At 37.9% G+C, this 16,854-nt stretch overlaps 1 protein-coding gene across 1 annotated transcript in view; it reads left to right on the top strand.

The window, feature by feature from the left end:
• Positions 1-16,854, top strand: part of RASGEF1B (RasGEF domain family member 1B) — a 590,398-nt gene that overhangs the window by 272,874 nt on the left and 300,670 nt on the right. Inside the window, exon 3 of the mRNA XM_039845559.1 lies at positions 7,895-7,948. Within this exon, the coding sequence (XP_039701493.1) occupies positions 7,895-7,948 (54 nt within the window). The remainder of the gene's footprint in view (positions 1-7,894; positions 7,949-16,854) is intronic.

Here is a 16,854-nt window from a genome sequence, read left to right as displayed (position 1 = left end):
AAAAGTACCACAAACTGGGTGCCTTAAAACAACAGACATTTATTGTCTCAGAGTTCTGGAGGCTAGAAGTCCAATTTCAAGGTATCAGCAGAGCAGTGCTCCCTCTGAGACTCTGGGTAGAAGCCTTCCTTGCCATTTCTTCTCTTCAGGTGGCTGCCAATCCTTGGTGTTTCTTTGTTACAGTTGCATCTGTCCCATCTTTGCTTACATTATCAGATGGCTGTCTTCACATCATCTTCCCTCTGTGAGTGTCTTTGTCCAAATTTCTTCTTTTTAAATAAGGATATCAGTCAGATTGGATTAGGACCCTTTCTAATAATTTCATCTTAACTAGATAATCTACAAAGACCTTATTTCTAAATATGGCCACATTGATAGGTACTGGGGGTTAGGACAGCAACACCTCTTTTTAGGGAACACAATTCAACTTATAACACTTTTCCCACATAGTATGTTTTCCCCACATCACCATTACTCTTAACTTGCTTTGAGTATATCTTAGACCACTGGTTCTTAAGGTATAGTTCTTAGACCAGGAGCATCAACCTTACCTGGAAATGTGTTAGAGATACATATTCCTGGGCTCCATCCGATACTTCCTGAATCAGAGCCTCTGGGGGTTTGAACAAGACTGCCAGGTGAGCCTTGTGCCGCTAACGGTTGAGACCCACTAGCTTAATGTCATGCCCAACTGGGTATATGTAGGCTCTGATTTTTTTTCCCTTTTTTAAAACCTGGCCTTCCTTTCAGACATGGAAGTTTTTCTGAAAGACACAAATGTGTGCATGGAGTTGCCACCTCCATCAGCTGACTTCCCATAATATGCCTGCCAGATAGGTGTGCCATTTTCTGCATCGACATAGATCCGAGGACGGCAGGTCTTTGAAGTATCACCATTGTTAAACACAAACTTGTTGGAGATTATGGTGGGGACCTAGAGAGTGGGTTTTAAGGTGCTTCCTTCTTAAGTGGAATAATAACAGTTGAATGAGATGACTGATAAACAATTCAGTGAAATCCAGTAAAGCTGACTTTGATTCCTGTTCTGGCTATGCCTGATCCTCAGGTGTCGTCTTCCCTCTGATAGTTGTTAGTCTTCCTCACAGGAACCCCCACCTATTAACGAGTCTGAGGCTCGCTCTTTAGGGTTCTGCCAGGTCTCGAATAAGCCAGGTGCCCTATTGCACCCCCTGTACTTTCCTGTCATATCCCTGGATTGCAGCTATGCTATGGCTGTCATGACAGACAGATGGATGCTAGTTACTTGGTAAAGTAAAACCCAGAGCCATAAACGTAATTAAAGTGGAAGAGGAAAAGTGGTGGGAAAAAACATGAGGGAGATCGTGGTGCTGTCGTGTTGATCCACCAGGGCAGAGTGGATCACGTGGTAGGAATTCAAAAAGTATTTAATGAATGAATGAATGAGGAATGAATTTCGTGTTTGGGGAGCTAACCTGCCTACTTAACTTATGAGAATCTATCTTATCCCAAAGGAACAGACGTTATACCTTGATTGAGGGAACTATTAGATATGTTTTGTTTTAAATGCAGACATAAATAGATTCGATCTTTCCATGGTTCACATTTCCTCCCATCAGCTTTCCCTTAATTATCCACAAGTGTTCTAAACCTTCATTAGCTAAATAAGATGCAGATGATGGTCATTAATCTGGGATATAAATCCTGCTGGCACTTTCAATGGCTTTTCACTTGGTTAATTGAAATTTTCAGTATTCATGGACTACAAGAAAACACTGTAATTTTATCATTTATTCAGGGGTATAATTTTTTTCTTTAGTGGGTTGTATTTTATAATTACGTGGTTTAAAAAAAATAAATATGAATGCTACACTTTGCCTGGAGGGTTACCACTATTTTCAGTGTACATGTATCAATACTAATGTACTAAATATGAAGACCAAGTGGAAATTCATACCAGACATCTTAAAATTGGCCGACTAAAATGTCTAGGAAAGCATCTAGGTAGTATGCACTTTGGGGACCCATCGATTCAAGTGTAAGAGCCTTCCAAATTGTTAGTAATATGAGTAGGTTTAGTCCTGACATCTATCAATGAGTAAGAAATCACCAAATGTGTCTATGGGGTGCAAATTGCGCGTATCAAATGAAGATACTTTTTGCAGATATCATTCCTTTATATAGTTCTTAGCTTTCAACTGCATTTGACCATTTATCAAAACTAGCTGGCCTCTGTTTGGTGGTATCTGGTTGAGAGTGAAACACACACACACACACACACACACACACACACATAACAGAACAACTGGTGCTTGAAGTAAAATATCGTAACATTCCCATCTATCACAGAGATTCAGTTTCTGAATTCCTTAATTTTTACAATCCAATACGTAAGCAATTTTCTTCTTTTGCACCTGACTTTGTTCTAATTTAATCAAGTAAGTGTCATAGGTTTGCTGTTTTTAAAATATAAATCTTAGTTGTAGACATTGTGGCAGGAACTGGCTCAGTAGAGATAGAGTATATCTATTTCTTTTTTTTTTTTTCTAAACCTAATTTAGTAGCAATAAAACAACATTGTAATAACTCTCAGAGGTAAACTCTCCCATAAAGAGGAGTATAGAACATATGGAGTCTCTTTTCAGTGCTTAATCACTTTGCAAAAACACTCCCACCAGTGAGACTCCTGGAAGCAGCTGTCCTTCCAGAAATGTCTTTCCGTAGGCTGGACTGGATGAACCATCAATCACTGATCCTCCATCTGGGTTCTCTGACTAAGGCCTTATCACTGTCAGTTATTAACCCAAGTCGCTCTTTCTTTTGGGTTGCTTTGGCCTTCTGCCCACTTGGAATATTTCTACAAATTGTTGTTAATATTAATTTAAGGAAGACATGTTTAAGCACCTCAGTCTTCTAAATTAACCATTATTTAATGAGTCTCAAAGTCAGATGTAAAGACGTCCTATAAGTTATACTTTTGTAGGTCACCGATAAAACTCTCTCTACCTCTATAGTTAATCAAGAGTTGCCCATGTTATTCAGTCATGTGTTCTTTCCTCAGAGGATGGAGGGAAGAAGTAGGCAGTATACGCACTGATTTCCAAACATGTACCTGATAAAATTAGGCCCATTTTCTCTAAATTAGCCAAAGCTCTCATGAGCTAAAAGGAAATGAATACGGGTTTCCTCACTTCATAATGAAGAACTCAAGACCTCAAGGCCAGCAATCTATCTTAAGCTTACAAGGAGGTCTATTAAGAAGGGATAAAAATTAAATGCCTAGCCTTGTGAGCAAGTGGTCCATTGTTTATCTGTCCAACACCTCTATCATAAAAGACCAGCAAAATTCTAAGCTCTAGTAAGGGTCACATTCAACTAGAGTAAATCAGCCACAGCCAGTATCTGCCCTTGGCAAAAGTGTGTCAAAGTAAAGGATAATGTAGTGTACACAGCAATTGTCCATACAGATCTCCCTATTGCTAGGTGTGCTGCCAGCTGACTGCTCTCAGCTGTTGGCCCTCTCAGAAAATTGCCCTTGACTGAAAAGAGTCATCTTGCACAGAGTCATGCCCCCTTCCTAGGGCAGCTCTTCCTCTCACCCCAGCTTGGGACAGGTCTAGCCCAGATTCAGATTTCCCCATTTGGTTGGATGAGACCTTTGTTGAATTTGTATCATAGCTCAGCTTCTCCATATACTCAGACCTACACCTTCTTTCCTTCTACATTGGAAGTCCCCAGAGTAGTTTCTAATAAACTCCTACGTGCTCATCTCCATCTCACAGTCTGCTTTTTTAGGGAACTTAACCCATGATCTGTGTCTTTAGATAATTTTCCATCACCATTGAGTGTCTAATGTCTTTATAATGTAAATCTTCATTTCCTATTAAATCTGCTTTTGAAATTATTGAAAACAAAACAAAACAAAACAAAACAAAAACCTGCTTGTAGGAAAGGATCTGATAAACTCATTCCCTCTAAGGTGTAACAGACCAACAGATTATAATACATGAAATTTCCAATTTCTCTCTTTGCAATGACTCTTGCATCCTAGCACCCCCTGAGGGTTCGTCTGTTACGATTCACAGCCTTATGCTAAAAACAGAGCTCTAATAAGTGAAATTTCAGGTATCAGTATATAAATGGATGACAGAGGTCCTCATCTTTCTAAATTCATTTTGGAAAATTGCTACAACTGTCCATGTGTAATACTGTTCACCCATGCTGGTCACCCTGCCAACAGGGTTAGATGTCAGTGCTCTAAAAAAGTCCGTGTGCTTTGTTGCGCTTGCACTCCTGTGGCAAACACAGCTTCCTACAATTTTGGTGGAGGAGACTCATGGGGAGTTTCCTCTTTAATAGAAAAATATTGATGCAACAATCAAGAAGGTCATAGCCTGGGTGAGTCATTATGCTTTGAGTCTTTTATTTTTGGTAATTAAACTGAACATGTTATGGAAGATTTAGAAAGCCCACCCAAAGTCATTTACAATAGCTGCAATTATAGAACTAGAATGCCAGTTAAAGTCTTTAGACAGGAACAAAATGAGACTGACCAAGCATATATATAAAATCTCCTTAGAAAATGGCCAAATTAAGTATACGGACTCTCATCGACCCAAGCCATATCTCTTTCACACTCATTTCAGGTACTGAGATTTCATTGTACATTTGTCCTTTGGTTCAAGTGGTTCCTTTCGACAAAAGTAACATTTAGAGCTAATGGTATTAATTTTTTTAGGGAGGCCAATTTCATCCGTTTCTGACTCTCATTTCTCCTTCGACGTATTTTTCAGGCTACCTGACACTGTTCTCGAAAGTTGAATGGTATTGTTCAATTTCAAAGATCATTTCCCCTGGGGCTATAGCAATAATGTCTGACTTCTTAGACACATTCCCTAATTTACTCTCTGCAGTGGTGTATCTTCAGCTTAGTTAAAAATGCAATCAGAGTCTCTCAGGTTACCCCACACAGTCTTCAGTAGCTGGAATTTGGGCCCTCTCCAGAGTTTGACTTCCATTTAGGAAAGAGAATGATACTTGAACTCATGGATAAGAAGAGAAATCTTCCTTAATTAGTCTGGTTTCTTGGGAAAAAAGTTGTTGCACTAGCCAGGGAATTAGGATCATTTTCATAACTAGCTTTTTTGCGGTTTAGACCAGTTGTTCTTAACTGATGGTGAGTTTGTCCTCCACTCTGTGGGGACATTTGGCCATGTCTGAGACATTTTTGGTTGTCGCAACTGACATGGGGAGGAGTCCGATCCATTGTCATCTACTGACCAGGAACGCTGCTTCAACATCAACAAGGCACAGCACAGTAACACAACCCCACAACAAAGAATTATCCAGTCCGAAATGTTCATAGGCCCGGCACTGAAAAACTGATTTAGCCAAACCAAGTGGATAATAGATGATAGACATATGCTAAATAGAGAGAAAATGTATTTTACTACTATTCAGGATTTTTTTCCTCTCTCTCTTGGCTTTACTTTTTAATGCTATTACATGTAAGGCTGCTTTTCAGGCATCATGCTTTCAAAACAGTGTTTTGGGATAAAGACTCCAGTTTTACCTGATGTCATTTTTTTTTTTTTTTTGCATCCATTCAAGGCTTTTTAATTGGATTTCTTCTTTGGCTAGGTACTGGGGTCACAGCAATGACCAAGTCTGGTTGGGTGTTTACCTCCTTTAAGCAGAACTCTAAGAGTGAACATTGAGGGCTCTCTTATGCTACCATGCTCAGGTGTACAAATGCGTCAAGGTGATGAAAGGTCACGAGGAACGCATTTGATGAGAAGATTGCAGGTAGGTGATTCCGTGTAGCATGTGAGAGCTGTCTGCTTCTTTGGCTTTTTTCTCTCCTTACTGACTGAATCTTTGAAGAGCAAGCAAGAATATCTTTCTTTGCAGCCCCAAGAAATACAGAAATGAGAGAAACTAAGATATACCTGGTAGCAGCAAAGAACAAGACAGCATTGAACTTCCAGGACTATACCCATTCCTGTCAACAAGGACTAATGTTTGTCAAGGTTGAAATTAGGTCAGTGAGATCAATTATGATCAGAAGAATGAGTCACATGCCTTCATTCTCTTTGAGCAAAGAAGGCTGTTTTTTAATTGTTTCTTAATGGGAGTCATTTTCTTCTTTTTCTTGATAATTCTGTCTTTTTTTTAAAAAAAAACTTTTCCTCTTTTCCTTCTTTTTTGAACTTTACCTTTCCTCTTCCACTACCCAAAATTTTCCTTCTTTTCCCTTTTTCCTTGTAATTCAAATTTTCTCATAACATGTATCTGCTCATAAACAAAATAAAAACGCAAATAAAAACTTCTAGCCAACCAAATTCAAGATCACACCCAACCTAAACTTTAAACTTATTTTTTCTTCATTAAAGATGCTTTTTCAGGGTATGTGTATCTATGCTTATGTTTTCCATCCTTTAATACTGCATACTGTTTTGGCCCAGAATGTATGCTGGCTCAGATTCTTAACTTTCTTTAGTGCTTGTCTGCAAACAAAACAAAACTTTAGGTGAGGTGATAAATATTTTTACGATATATAAGAAGAGAGTGGGAGAAAGTTTATGTACATTAGATCTTCAAGCCATACCAAAGTCTTTATTTGTTAAACATTTTTTAGTTCTTCTGACTCTATTCAACCAAAATAAAATTATCGGTATAAATAAATAAATAAATAAATAAATAAATAAATAAATACACACACACACACAGACACAACCATATATACATATATATACATATACATAATACATGTGTATATATATACACACACACACAAAGATGTTTATTGCAGCATAGTTTGTAACAACAAACAAGAGAAAAAGACAAAACCAACAAAAAAGAATCAAATCCTGGAAACCACCAAATATCCATCAATAAAGGAAAACATATATAAAGTGTGGAATGTCCATATTATGGAATGTTATGCAGCTACTAAGAAGAATGAGTCAATCTATATGAACTGACCTGGGAAGATGTTGATAGTATAGTCTTAGTAGGATGATATGATCTCAAGAAAGAAAGAAACTTCTATATGTGCATGTATAATATAATACATAGAATTAATATGTAGTACATGTAATTATATATTATATATTTGCATAAAAATAGAGAAAGTGTGGTTCCCTCAGGAGGATAGATTAGAATGGGGATTAACTCATTAAGAATATAGACTAGTTTGTAAGTAAAGAAAAAGTTTACTAAAAAAATTTCAATACTATTTATGTGACTGATTATAGCTCCATTGAACTCTTCATAGGATAAACTAAAAGGAACAAAATTGCTTGTAAATTTCAACTAGACTTGAATGTCAAAGTGCCCTTTTAGTTGTTCATGAAGCCAAGAAAATATACACACAAATATACCAATCACAGGGAGGATGAGTGTGCTAAAGAAAGTAGTGATGAGATTCTCAGCCTGGGTACTGCTGTTCAGACTTACCTCTTGAATGAGAAGCTCCACTTCATCTGGCTCATGAAAAGATGTCATTTGAAAAATTTTGGCATTTGACACTTGAACATATTTCTTCAAGATAAAGAGAGTACCATGTATGGTTGAGAAGGTGGGTTTTGGAGTTAGATTATTTGTCTTTGATTCCTGATCTATCTAGGGTATGAGATCTTTGACAGTTAACCTAATTGTGCTACAGTTAACCTTGTTTGTGAATTGAAGGTAGATAAGTGTCTTTACCTCACTGGATTGCCATTGGCCCATAATAAATGTTCCAACTCAGGTGGGGTGGCAGTGGGAGCCGTGAAAGGCAAACACTTTCTAGAATTCAGAGAAATAGTGGGGTCATAGGAAGTAGTGCCCACCTTGGATTGGAGATGCACAGGGCCAGGTCAATATCGTTACACTTTGACAATTCTAATGTGTCTCCCACCTTCTTGTTTTACAGACCACTGTTTTCAGCACACTGGCCAGTGAGAAGTCCTTATCTGACTGCAAAAAAGTAAGTCAGCTTCTAAGAATTCCAGCCTGCTCTCAGGGTAATAAAGGCTTCAGAGTTGATGACATTCAGTTGACAGCTATGGTATCAATGAAAATATTCTGATGACATATTGTAGCCCTCTTTCATCAGAGATAGGAATTTGAATGGTTCTTTTTAAGGATCAGAAAACTCTATCATTTGACAGCATTTTTTAAATAGAGAAGCTCGGGTTCCATATATTTCTATCTCACTATTATATGACATTTTATTCTGCAAGATGAGCCTCAAGGGAGTGCAGAGCAAGCTGCATTTCAGGCATCTATATCTTTATTTGCAAATTTAAATCTAATAAACTTAAACCCAATACAATATAAACATGATTTTGTATTTTGAAAGAAAGCTGATCACACAGCATAAAAATCTGGTTTGGATTTACCACAGTCAAGTTTGAGAAGCTGTCATGCTTTGCAAAAGGATTAGCCCCACTAGCATCTGATGGAAGACGTCCTTGTGATGAATCACGTCTGAAGACTGACCGCTGTAGCAGTAGCAGCGTGTCTAATTCCTGGCCTTCTCCGTCCAGGAGACACTTTTATCTGCCTCTTTAATCTCAGGTTTAACTAGATTTTCTCTTTCTTGAGGGGAAAGATGTGATTTCACAGTCCAAACAACTCAAATAAATTCTTTGACACTATCTATTGATATGGAAAACCAGGTGCATAATAAGTTGACCAGCGCCTCATATATTAGTTACTTGGCATTTCTTAGGATTTTATACTATGACATTGTTTGCTATGCTGTTTCTGTTTTTAAATTTTCTTGACATGAAAATAGGTAGCAATTATATTCATCTTTTAAGTGGTGTGAGGGCCCACTGTTCTGAATTCCATCCATTTCATTATTTCGATAGTTTTTATTGCCTGTTCAGTCTCCATCTTGGTTGAGTTCTGCTGTGTTTGTCTTGTTCTCAACTCCTTGAGAATGAGGTCCAGGCAGTACTCTTAAAATAGATATTAGAGAATGAAGGGACTTTAGTGGTTCTCTAATCTCACTGTTTCCCCAGAATGAGACTGCCATTGATATCATTTATAGATGGACTTCTAGCCTCTACCTGAATATTATCTATGGGACTTTTCACTCTTCATTCAACAATCTTTGTTTACATACTTGATGTATGCCAGGGACAGTGTAAAATATGGGCTATGATGAAAGGATAAGCTGTAGTCTTTCTTGAGTGTAGCACTAATATTCTACTAATACAATGTAATATGGCATCAGTTTGTATTTATAAGCCGTATCCTTCTGTTGGCTATGTGAAGTTTAAAGTCCTTTTACATGCCCTTGAGACATTTTCACTTGAGCTGCTGTTAAAACACGACCCTCTTTTACATTTATGTAAATAAGTCTTTGGGTATGAATGTAGGCTATTATGTTCATTTGTATTCATTTAAAAGTTTTGCATCAATCTATATAATTTATAAACCCAGTTCTGTAATCCAACTTATTTACTCCCTCTCCCAGTTGTCTATCACGTACAAATTAGAGTAGGATAGTCAGCCCCTGTGGCTTCACTTTCATTCATCCATTCATCTACCCTGAGTACCTCCTATGTGACATAAACTGGAACATCACGGTGACCAAGTCACATATGATCTTCACTCTCAAAGAACTTGTAGCCATTAAACAAGTAAAATTCTAATGGATGATATATTGTGATAGTGAAATTGTGATGAGTGACATGATTTATTTAAGTTGGGAGTTTATGAGATCATATGCTAGGAGAACCTCACCTAATCAATCTAGGGTTCAGGGAAAACTTCCCTGAAGAAGTGAGCTTTACACAGACACCTAAAGAATGAATGGGATTTGGTCATGTGAAGACAGGGTGGAGGCAGAAAAACAGCAAGCGTGAAGATCTGGAGGTGAGAGGTGGAGAACTATACAATGTTCAGAATATCTGGAAATTACAAGTTGAAACAGAGAATGATGAACAGTGAGACAAAAAGAAGCCTGATAATGAAGTGCCTTGTAAAACCATATTAAGAGTTTAGACTTATTGTAAGGGTAACAAGACATTTTTAAAGGACTTTGAACTTAAAAGAGTAGGTATGTGTGACGTGATATGATTTTTATTTTAATATCACTTGGCTAGTGAAGGACAGAAGAAGCCAAATTTTAGATATGAAGTCCAGGTGTAAGGCTATAATCTAGGCAAGAGATGGTAGTGGCCAGGATCATAATAATGGCAGTGGAGAGCAACCCATATTTAGGTGATAAAATCAACAGCATATGATAATAGTTTATATATATGGGAGAGGAAGTAGCTAATGATGATTCCCTGCTTTCTGATGGGCACCTGGCAGATAGTGGTGCTCTTTTCTGAGATAAGAACAGGGTTAGGGAGGAAGTTTATGAGTTCAGATTGGTACATATCAAATTTGTGGTGTCTGTAAAATCTCCTAGAAAGGATAACCAGCAGGCATCTGGGCATGTAGTGCTGTAATTCAGGAAAGCATTGTGGGCTGGAGATATGAATGTGAGAGGAATATGAGTATAGAGAATGATTGAAAGGGTGGGAATGGATGAGATTACCTGGGGAGGGTGTTGAGAGTGAAAAGGAGACACGTTTATAAGAATCTTGAGCAGCATTGACATGAAAGATCTGGGAGAAGACTATGGACCTATGAAGGAAAGTGACAAGATAGAGCCATAGAGGTTGAAAGACACCAGAAGACTGTGATATCACAGAAGTTAAGTCAATAAAAAAAATAGCCAATTGTATCAGAATTGTTCCTGAGAGGTTAGGTAAAATAAGGGTCAAAGCACATTTATTGGGTTTATCGATATTGTAGGTCATTGCTGGTTTTAGTGAGATCAAAGTGATGGGTTACAGAAGCCAGACTGCAGTGGTTTTAGGACTGAGCGAGGAAGGAAATAGAAAAGGTAGAATAGAATCTTCTTTAAAGGAATTTGTTTCAAAAAGAAGGAGAAAGATGAGTATTAGGGGTGGGGTACAGAGATCGAGGTAGTAAGAACTCAATAAAGGTCTGTTTAATAAATGGATTTGCTACTTACGTGATTGTTCATTAGTGTATTATTCTGGGACCATTTTGCTCTAAAAAGTAGCTTTTTTTCCTTTTTATGAGAGTTGAGAAAAGAATATTTATATTCATGTTTTATTTATGAAGATAATTTCTGTACGTCATCAAGGTGTTGATAGCTATGTGGGGGCAGGGATGTTGGCAATTGAAATGATCAGCTGAAGATAGCAAATGTCCCAAGGCCTACTTCCTAAACACCACCTTATACAGTTGTAAGAACCACTGTTCTTGTTTTCAGCCAAAGACTAGTTCACTCCTTAGTTTGGAAAACATAAAAACATCCAGGGCAGAGGTCCCCAATCCCTGGGCCACAGACCGATACCAGTCCATGGTCTGTTAAGCAGGAGGTGAGCTGCCTGTGAGTGAATGAAGCTTCATCTATATTTGCAGCAACTCCCCAGTGCTAGCATCACCGCCTCAGCTCCACCTCAGATCATCAGGCATTAGTTTCTCATAGGAGGACTGATCCCTGTGCCCAAAAGGATGAAGACTGCTTATCTAAGGGGTATACATGAATTTATTCATTCATTCATTCATGATTATTTATTGAGTGCCTCATATTGCAAGGCAGTTGTTATCATTAACATGTTATAGAGGAAAAACGAAGATGCCAAGACATGAAACAACTTACTTTGGGACAGACTCATAGAGGATAGGCCAATTTCATATCTCATGACTTTCATCTTTTATAACCTCTCCAGTTCACACTATTTAACTAGAGCTGACACATCGGGGATATCTACTGGGTGGATAAGCGGCAGAGAATGAGCCTCAATCATGCTCCATGACATCTCCTGCCACCTGTTTTATGTTCATTGATATTTATATCTGTGTGTCTTGATACTTTCTCATCTCTCAGTGCAAAATATTTGGACCCAGATATGTCGGCTTAGCAATTTTTGTGTAGGAACATTCTGACACAGCATATTGAACTTCTAGCATTTTAATTTGAAGGTAATATGCAAAATAAATATATCCTAACCTCTTTCCTGAGGTTCTTCGCTCTGACCCTGACTCCCACCCCTAGGGCGCAGGTCAGAAATAGTCTAAGGGTGATGGACAGGTGAGGGTGATGGATGGGGTGAGGGTCAGGGATAAGATGAATCCAGGGATGGGTTAAAGTTTAGAGATTTCTGTTTCACAAATTACTTGGAAATGAAAAACAGTGCTTTTCTAGTTTGCTTTCAAAATGCCCTGCTTCGTCCTGCTATAACTTCCATCTACATATGGCAACTTAGAGCTCCATCTGGAATTCCTGTCTGCGTCATAGAAATAGGCTCCTCAGATTGGAGAGTTTATTTTAAAAATTCAACTACCATTTTGATGGTTTATTTTACGTTTTTTTTGGCAGAGAAATGTTTCTCTCTCTGTATGTCTTTTTCTGTTCCCTCTCCCTGGACTTCTGATATCTTAACTCATATAAATGACAACCTTTAAAAAATAGGAAATACATTTAGGAAACGTATCCCTAGTATGTAAAAAGTATTTGTTTTAGAATATGTGAGATCCTAAAAGAAATCCACCTGTAGTTTGTGGGATTATTGGTGACCATGCTGACTTCCATCTATTCTGTCCAACCCTTTGCTTTGACTTGGGCCCCTCCACTGTTACCCATGATGAATGAGTGTGCAGATGCCTATGTCATCTCTTAGCCCACTGGATGACATTTTATTTTTAATAGACGTAAGTGACACTTTATTCACACAAAGTAATTTTTCTTCAGGAAAGGATGGCTAAGAATATAGAAAGCAATGGGCTACTGGAAGAGTCAAGTTTTTCATCAACGTTGATGAATAGGTCCCTGGGTAAACACAGCCCGAGATAGTATATCAGTGGTTAAGATATTTACTCACAGTTGGTTCCTCAGTCTTTTGAAACTATATTGTATCTGGCTTCCTCTTTTAAAGACCAAGGCTTAATGTCTAGACCTTGTTCGTTGACCTCCGCAAAGCTGGCTGGGCAGATTCCCATGACTCTTAGCCTCTTGGCAGAATTTCCAGGCGGGTAGGTCACAGTGGCTTCTTCCCATGCCCTGAGAAAGGGCATGAAGTCCAAATCAACCCAGGCAGCATCGAGGAAATTCCTTAGTTCTCCTAGAAAGACAGAATCTCATGTTCTGGAGCAGTCACAGGAAAGGGTATCATTTCAAGTAAATTTAAATGGTGTTTACTTTTTAAACAGATTTTTGGAAAGCTATGAAGGTTCACTTTTGGCAGAGTGCTGTTTTTGCTGACTTGCTGTAGGGCTCTCTGCTGAATGAAGGATGATATATACTCATTTGCAAAATTCTATCCTTTTTTCATATGTGCCAACACAGGCTACTCATTTAGGGAAAGGAAAGTTGTATCACTTTGAACAGAGGTGAAGTACTGCAGCTCACCGTCTCTCCCTCCCACTCCCCCACCCTACATCCTCCTCACACTCCCCCAGTAAAGAAAGAGCCCTTAGCACTCATTTGCAATGTTTGGGATAAAGATAGATGATCCTGGATTCCATGCACTCTCCTTTCAGCTCTCATTGCCTAGTTTCGGTTTTCATTGTTGCATTTTCCAATCCCTGTGAGGAGGTGTGGTTAAAAGCACAGGCTCTGGACACCAGTTTCTGAGATTGGAGTCTCAGCTCTACTAGTACCCATGCACTCCATAACTTTGCACATTTCTCAGCCTCTCTGTGCTTCACTTGTCTCATATATAAAATGAGACAAATAATGGTATCAGCTTATAGAATCGTGAGGATTGAATACGTGGATCTATGTAAAATTATTAGAACAACATTTTGGTAAGAGATGTTCATTATTATTCCACCCCTGTGCTTGTAGAGAATAATTTGAGCCTTGGTGCTTTGAGTCCCACTTTATCTTTTTGCTCTAAAAGAGCAACAATATCAAGGAAAGTACATCAATTGACTTGAGCTAACATCATCATTTAGAAAAAAGTAAACTGTAGTTGCATGGAAAAATACCCTCATATGGGTCTCTAATTCTTAGTAATTCTAAATTTTAATAATTGGAATGCACCTAAGTTCAATTTGTAATAGGTTCCAGCTCTGCAGAAGCAAAGCATTTCTTAACAAATAAAACGCAAGACCTTCCTAATAGTACAATAAATATGCTTTTCTGTATCTCTAGCACCTGACACAATTTTGAGCACATAGTAGACATTTAATAATTCTTGTTAATTCATAAGCTTGGCCTAGTGTTATTCCTCTAAAAGCCTCCAGAAGAAGGCTTGAGGTGGAAAAGAAAGGAAGGACAGGAGTCTTTCCTCGGTATGTTTTTTTATGCCGGCACCTGGAATATTCATAGGTAGGTAAAAATACCTTATTACGTGCTTAGAGGTACAAAATAAAATATCCATATCCCTCAAATAAATATCTATTCATTGCCTTTTTCTAAATGTTAATATAGGCCCCGTTTGACCATTAGCCTTATCATTTTGGGGGAGTGTCCTTTATAATTGTGATTTGGGCCAGTTAATGTCAATACTGTGGGTAGAGTGGGCTTGTGGCTTTTCTCTTCCTTGAAAGGAGGCATCTCAACAGATGGAGGGTTTGGGTTGGTGAATACAAAGTAATGTGGAAATGTGGACTTCCTTGCTTTCAGTGTAGTAGCCATGGAGATGATTAAATAGAGTGAATATTGGTAATTCTTCCATAATGTTATGTTATAATCTCTAGCCTAGGACTTTTAAATTCCTTGCTTTGTGATCTTGAAATTTTCAAAGGGAAAGACACATGCACCCAAGGTCAAACCAAGTAGTCATAGTTTACAGGATTAAAATTGGTTGTGGAAGAGTCTTCGGACCAGGAGAAATGTATTTCCAATTTTTGTGTATCCCTATCCTAAGCAAGAATTAAGGAATACATTACAGTACAATCATTTTATGTTGTTTTTGTTGAGACATAATTCATAGTAAATAGAATGTATTGATCTTAATTTTACAGTTTAATGACACAAATTTTTAAAATATAGTGACAGAATCCCATCGGTAGCATTACCTCATGCTTTTGGGGGCGTATTTTTGTGAATTGGGCCTTACTGCTAACTACCCCACTGCCGATGCTAGAGCATCCATTATTCTCTCCCAGTAGGTGCTATAGTTGTCATTGTCACTTCAGAATAAACAGCACATTTAGATCCTTAGATTATCCAATATAGTCATTGTCTGCAGCAGTAACCTTGCTAATAGGAAGGAAGGTAGTTAAGGGTAAATGTCATGAAATATGTTGCTCTAATCCCTTTTGAATTGTAATTATCCCAGCTGTATTGCATGAACACCAAGTTTCAAGAATATGACCTTTGCAGTCTGTGGTTCATGCATAACTGCCCATGTAATACACATTTTGGCGTATATTTGAAATGGTAATAATTAGCAGCACACATGTACACCTGAAAAAAAAAAAAAGCTATTTTTGAGCTATAAATAAAATGTGATTTTTGTCATAGCAATTCCAGACTGCCAAAATAGTTTAATACAGTAGCAGAAATAAAAAGATGTTGACTAATCTTGCAAATTATACATGTAAAAGGGCATTTAAGAATCATATTATGTATGGCTTTTTTTTTTTTTGTTGCTTTTCTTCTGTGTGTGTATACGTGTGGGTAAATACCACAAACCATATTCCATTTAGCTGTATAATCACTACTTTGATTTTACTAGTGTTTTTCCTCAAGTACTAAAACTATTATAATGGACTTTTGGCTGTAAATTGTGTTTCCCTTGTGATTCTAGAGTGTTTTCTTCTTGGCTCCTGTATTACCGATTCTCAAGGATACTGTGGCAACTTTTTCTACCTTTCTTACCCATTTCCTTTCAGATTTTCCAGAATTTTACATAATCACAACTGGGTTATAGTTAAAAACATAGGCTTGTATACTTGTGCATACACACACAGCACACATTTAATTTTACACAATGTGTTCTGAAAAATGAGCTTTCATAGAGATAGTTATTTTGTTATTTTAGTCTACAGATAAGTGTGCTAGATGTGAAAAGAAGCAGAAAAAAAAGACGAATCAATGAGAAGAATGAAGAAGAGTTCCTGTAAATTGGATCTCTGTACTAGTTTACAATTTTTTTTATAAAATTGGAGTAGTCAGAATATTTAATTTACCTCAATTAAGGGTGATCACTCTTGCTATTGTTGCTCAAAATGGGACCAAGTCACTCTACAATTGAGCTAATTGCAACCTCTGATTTAGCTGCTTAGCTCTGTGCTTTTCCTTTGTTTTCATAAATGATCTGTATAGGCCAAATAATACATCCCCTCTTTTTCTTCCCACATTGATTGCTTTTCTTTATTGTTTTAATTCTACACTCTGATGATTGCTGTAATCTCCTGAAGTCACTGCTCTAGCCAACCTCTAAATAAGACAGCTGTGGTAATGGCGGAGGCAGGGCGCTCAGTTAGGGAGCCAGTGTGGTGGCTGCATTGCAGGTCCAGAATCAGCTCTCAAACACTGCACTAAGAATTTTATGTGCACCCACCCATTCACTCCTTACAGCAATCCCGTAGGCTGTGTTAAAAAACAGATTCAAATGAGTAAAATTTAAAGATCTTGTTGGCTTTATTCAGCCATTCATGAATTGGGCAGAATCCCATCTAGAAAATAGAAAAGAGGTCCGGGGAGCTGTCTGAAATGAAAGCTTTCTATAGCGGAAGGGGTGGGAAAAGGAAGTTGATAACAAAGAGTGGATTGTTTCAGGCAAGGTCACCTTCCTGTGGGGATGCAAGGGGTCTGTCAGGCAGATTGCCTCACTCGTGTTGACCATGTAATTCCAAATTCCAGGTTACATTGCTGCGAGAGGCTGAAACCACAATTAGGTA

The sequence above is a fragment of the Pteropus medius genome, unplaced genomic scaffold, assembly GCF_902729225.1.
Source record: "Pteropus medius unplaced genomic scaffold, Ma_sr-lr_union100, whole genome shotgun sequence".
Classification (NCBI taxonomy): Eukaryota; Metazoa; Chordata; class Mammalia; order Chiroptera; family Pteropodidae; genus Pteropus; species Pteropus medius.
This window is presented reverse-complemented; position numbering and strand designations above follow the sequence as displayed.